Raw genomic sequence first — 6,000 nt, forward strand, 5'->3', positions numbered from 1 at the left:
GATAAGTGGCCAAAAAACTAAGTTCTGAATTTTGGATTTATCATTCATATTTTATGATTTGTGTCCATTATTCAGAGCTAATGAGGAATAAAATTGGTATACACATCTCGATTGGAGGGGTTATGTAATAGAGGGGTTCAAATGGATTAAGTAACTTGTTGGCAAGGCCGCCCATAGCTCAGTGGTTAAGACACAGTCTTACCAATTTGATGTCTATTGGCGGTGCCGGTTCGAATCCGGCCTGGGACGTTGACTTTTTTCATTGAGTGGCGGTCCCACAAAATGAAGAACTTTGACCCCCAACCATGGCTATGCAGTATAGGACTCCAATGGGGAGTCTTGGCCGAAAAAAAAAAAAAAAAACTTGTTGGCAAGAACTTTAATAAAATTGTCCATTAGGAGAAGTTTTACCACAACTATTAAGTGATTCTAGTGAAACAGTTAATGTATATTACATCCCAGGAATATTTCCCGAAACCAAAGAGTTGACTCATGGCTACAATAATAAAATAAAGAATTATCTGCCACAGCCGGATTCGAAAAGGGTCATTGGAGTTAGTAGCACAACGCCTTGTCCGCTCCATAGCCACCCGCTCCTATATATTTAATATGTAGGTAAGTCGAAGTAAAAAATAAAACTTCTTTTTTTCCAACATTGAGATACCTGTTTTAATTCTTCTAAACTGCCAGTTGGAGGAACTGAAGGAATGCTACGACTTAAACCTCTTGTGATGGCTTCAAATTCCTTCGCTACCCTCCGAGCATTCATGTAGTCCCTACTCCTCTCCATAGCCATTTTCTCCGCAATAATTGGGTTGATTCCTTGCTCATAGGCCATGTAGTCTTTCCAAAGGTTTTCTATTTTCAGCATTGGATTCACCACTCCCCTCTGGTAGACCTGAATTTATTAAATAGAAAAGAAACAATTATGAAAAGCACTTCTAAACATGTTAATCAATAAGCAACGTTATTAAAATAATTAATTCATTACCTTTCGAACTGCTGTGATTTTTTGATTTTCCGCATATGAACCAACTGCTTCAACTCCTTTCAGGAAAGTAACATAATCATTCCATATACTATAGGATTGAATATCCATACCTATTTTCTCTAGAGCGAAATCGTAAGCTTGAGCCATCTTTTCTCTGCAAGTTTATTATGAAATAAAAAGGTTATCCATACATGGTTTAGTTGTTCTAAATAGAAAGTCTAGTAAATAAAATCACATTGTTCAATATATTGTAATCAACAAATAAATTTGTTACATTTATTTCTTCTTTTATATATTTGTATTGTACATTATACACATTTATTCCCAAAGTAATTAGAGGATTATTATAACAATAATAATGGGTTTGCCAACTCCATGATTCGATGGCGATACCATCAATTGCTGGGTACGCATATTTACCTAACCCTTCCAAACTCAAATCTACCAGATCATTCTTGATGCAATCCTCTACCTACACTTAGGTCGACCCCTCTGTTGTTTACCCGTTGGTTCATTGTTTATTAACATTTTATGGAACCGTTCGTTACTAAGTCCCACAACCTTATCCCTCCATCATATTTCTTGCAATGTTATTAGCTGAATTATATTTAACAGGTAAGTTCCCTCAGTTCAACATTTTCTTTTTTAATATTTCAAACTTTAGCCACATGGAATTCAATAACAAAAAAGTTATATATAAAAAAAATTCTAGTAATACCAACCCAATGTACTTTAAAAACTATTGACACCCCTGTTTACATTTTTCACGAGACGTTATATACTGACCTTGAAATTCCTTTTGTCACAGTGACTACCGCAGACCGTTTAAATAATTTCCATGATAGACTGACTCTGAATCAGATTGACTCAATACATTAACTATCTACTGCCACTGCCACTAACCCTCACAATTAACTCAGAAGAGTACAACGGCGCCAGCCAAAAGTCTTGCAGCACTGATATATTTGTTATTATTCGCTTTTTTAATTAACTTTACTTAATTTAACAATTTATTTGTTTATTTTTTTTTTTTTAGTATTTTATAATTCTTTTTTACTTGTGGGATGTATTGACATTAATTTTCATTTTATACTAATCATTCGAAAGAAAATATTTTTTCCTTCTCCTATACTAGTATATTTGCACATTTCTTAAACAGATACCAAATTCTAATAAAACTAAAATATGAACCTTTCTCCAAAAAAGAAATTAAAAACAATTTTTTTTTTTCAGTTTCAAGTAAATTTATGTTAAATATAGTTCACACAAATTCTGTCTCTTTAGATACAATGAACATTGATTCAGTGCACTCTACATATTATATATTGTATCAATTGATATTTTATAGGATCAATGCAGCATTTAAAATGCAAATCATTTAATATACAATCTGGAATTAATTATTTATTAATTTAATGAAAAAATAAACATTTCTTGGAAGCAAGAGTTATAAACCACTAAATAGTAGCAATTGTTTCTAATTATGTGAGAGAAATAAGGCAAAGTTGATAAAACCAGGAAACAATGTAATCATGGTGTAAACTGACTTGAATGTGACAGTAGCTTCACTATCACTCCATGTACAATCAATCATCATGCCGGACTTAGTGCAACAATACTACAACTATCAAACAGCTAAAAAAATCTTGATTATCAAAGGCATAAAACAAAATAAATCCGAAATCAAAAATAAGTTGTTTCCCTCAGTAACAATGGAGAGTTCATGAAAATTTACATATAATAATAACTTTCTATTACACTATGACTAAAAATGTATTCAATAAAATAATAATCAGTAAGATATATTAAATAGTATCTAAACACTTACTTAAAAGTTGGTAAAGCTGCTTTCGTTTCTTTCACATACGCTAAGTACAATTTCCAGAGTTTAATGTTAAGGACTTTTATCAAGCATCTTTGAAATAACTAAAAAATAAAATAATAATAAAATCTTAAAAAATAATAACTTGAAATCACTAGAAATGTTTTTAACAAACAGAACATTCTAGGAATTCAATGATAAATAATATTTAGAAAAGGAATAAATTCAGAGTTAGTTATTGGATTTCTATTGAGGAAAGCAGAAAATAACCAATAATAGAATTGAACATCAAAACACTTCGCAGCTTTTCTTTGATATTTGCACACTGATGAATTTTGTACTTGTACTGATGTATTTTATTTTGTACTTGACATATTCTGTAAATTATATTGTAGACTGGGGTGACACCCCTAATAGCTTAGGGACAGTTTGTAGAACAGCCTCAAGAGTGAAAGTGACATCAGTCTCTAGTAGTATCTTTGAAATGTATCAATTCAAAATAAAACCCAAACATTCTTTTCTTATCAGAGGTGCCACTGCTATCAAAGTGAGGGAGCGATTTGATCTTAACATCCTAATTAAATATTTATCCTCAACAATGCCAGTCTCAGGCCAATATATTTAATTTTTTTTTTCACATTATTTTATAATAAAAAATTTTAGTGGTTTTTATATTAGTAAGTGTAGTGGTAACACTAACGAATGGTCAAATTCCGAAGTCAACAAAAGCAGGTAGAATTATAATTGCTCCTCGATGTGCTCAGAGAGGGGAAACAGGAAGTTCTCTTCAAAAAGCTCTAGTAGGCAGAAAACTTTTAAATTTTAGAAAAGATCAATATTTGAAAGCGGCTCAACTTATCACCTACCTTAGTTTTGAATCCGCAAATCTGAGAAGAATCAGATAAAAATAATGTGTTTATTGAAAATTATTATTATACATGAATCCATATTTTCATTGTACTTTTGGTTAAATACGATTGACATATTAAGAGGAAATACCAAGATGGGAAAACATAGATATGATAGGCATTAATTGATGTAATACTAACATAGATACGATTGGCATAAATTGAAGTAACACTGATACAGATATGTTAGGCATTAATTGATGTAACGCTAGAATGAATACATTTAATAGATGATATAACAACTCACAAAAAATATATATATTCAGAGTAATAATAATAACAAATGCTTAATATAAAAACATACTGAAACACTACCTTTATGTAAGAAAAAAAAAGAAATTTTACTTAAATATTTTCATTATATTGTTTTCTTTCTCATGATTTTAATTTTTCCTTATTTCCTTAAATATATTTACTAGCCTGATTTTCATTTTTCATATTGTTTATTATCATATTTTTCTTGCTATACTGTCTTCATTTTTATTCTAATGTGATTGTTGTTTTAACTTTACTTAGGACTGAAATTCAGTTTGAAACATTGGCAAAATAAAATAAATGTCACTTCTTCTGGCTGTACTCCTCGACCATTTTCACCTCATATGCAAATAATTATTATTTTTATTTAAATAAAGCTGATAAACTTGAGTGGATTGATGACACCGTTGTGTTTGATTACTATAACAATGTTATAATATGGTTCTATTTATACGAGCGGGGAACTATTGCTACTATTACTTTTATAGTTCATATCAAGATTATTTAAAGATTTGCACAATAAGTAACCTTATTAATAATCTCTAATCCAAGTAACAAATGAGATATGATACTGGTAAAAACATAAAAATAAATTTTACTTTGTGCCAAGGCTTTAAATAATGGGGTAGCTACTCTCATACTCAAGTTTAACCCTGAATTGTGGTAGAGCACTTATTTTCTATTGTATGATTTTTAGGTTGAGTAGGCTCTCTGTAAGACAAGGATAACCTCACATTTCAATAAACTGAGGAAAAAGACAGGTAATGGAGTGTGATATCACCAGGATCATTTTGAAGTATAATACTTGTAAAGAAACAGTACTTCCTTACGAAGTACCAAACTTAAAAACTTGCATTGGTTTCAATGGTAAAGGGTTAATAATGTGTAAATCTTAGCTGTGTTGAATAAATATGAAAAATAAGTTCAGATTAAACTTGGTATATCTTGGTACTTTCTGTCCAAGCCTTAATTTATTTTCTCATTAGAATTTAAGTCTATAGCTTATATTTAAGTTTTGAAATTTCATTTTAGCTTATCTCAATATACCTTTCAAAACTGAGTTCTGGATTGTATATTGTGTTTGCCGATGGGATGAGTCATGAGTCAAAGTTAATAAATCTGCTTGTATGAATGAGTATATATTTAATGTATAAATGTACATTCATTTATATGGGCATGTGAGATTTTGAATACATATATTTCATATGTTTTATATATATAAATAGTTGACCGTATAATTTAAAATATGAAGATGATTAGGGTTGCGGTAAAAAAGGAACAAAATAATTTTCTACTATTTATTGTCAGACGTTTCGCCCCACTTTTCAGGGCTGTTCAAGATAATAGGTTAACCACCTATCAAACATCTTACTAACCTGTTTAATCTATCCTCTTGAACAGCCCTACAAAGTGGGGCGAAAAGTCGGCAATAAATAGTTGAAAACTATTTTTTTTTTTTTTACAACCCAGACCATCTTCATAGTTTATATATTTAAACTACGTTTTATTTTAAAGATGGCGTGAACAATGAGACTAAACAAAAATAAAAGATTTTCTGCATCTATTTGAATCCCCTTTGCTTTTTACAGTTTACTTTTATGTATTCAGTGAGAAGTAAATAGAGAACCTTGGAAGGCAGGGAAATTATTCCCCTCTACTAGAAGTGTGTTGGTCAGTTACGTTTGCCAAAAAATAGCCAATTTGCGTATGCGCAAACGTGTGAATGAGTTATTTAAATGGGCTGGTACACGCTGGCTTGAACCGATGAGCGTCTGGTTTCGGGGACAAATCAAGGCGGCTTGTGCTTCATCCACACGCTGGTTTTAGAAATGCCATCAGATAACTATTTGTCATCTTCAAGTTTTAATGAATTAAAGAATTTCCCAACATTTAGGTTTAATAATTCACTCTAATTTTATGAGGAGAAGATGGTTGGGGGTGCGGTCAATGAAAAACACAAATAAGTTCGATTAACTTATTTTAATGTGCCAACGTTTCGGCTAGAGTTTCTAGCCTTCTTCAGG

At 31.0% G+C, this 6,000-nt stretch overlaps 1 protein-coding gene across 7 annotated transcripts in view; it reads right to left on the reverse strand.

The window, feature by feature from the left end:
- The window catches only part of su(f) (cleavage stimulation factor subunit su(f)), a 56,777-nt gene that overhangs the window by 19,877 nt on the left and 30,900 nt on the right, over positions 1-6,000 (reverse strand). For all 7 annotated transcript variants that reach the window (XR_010842742.1, XM_067044918.1, XM_067044917.1 and 4 more), the window contains 3 exons: positions 2,820-2,917; positions 992-1,145; positions 665-898 (listed from right to left, as the gene is read on the reverse strand). Coding sequence is in view for 6 of the 7 variants with exons in the window: in XM_067044918.1 (XP_066901019.1) it covers positions 665-898; positions 992-1,145; positions 2,820-2,917 (486 nt within the window). In the remaining variant the exon portion in view is untranslated. The remainder of the gene's footprint in view (positions 1-664; positions 899-991; positions 1,146-2,819; positions 2,918-6,000) is intronic.

The sequence above is a fragment of the Halyomorpha halys genome, unplaced genomic scaffold, assembly GCF_000696795.3.
Source record: "Halyomorpha halys isolate HHAL.00 unplaced genomic scaffold, Hhal_1.1 Scaffold43.1, whole genome shotgun sequence".
In the NCBI taxonomy this organism is placed as follows: Eukaryota; Metazoa; Arthropoda; class Insecta; order Hemiptera; family Pentatomidae; genus Halyomorpha; species Halyomorpha halys.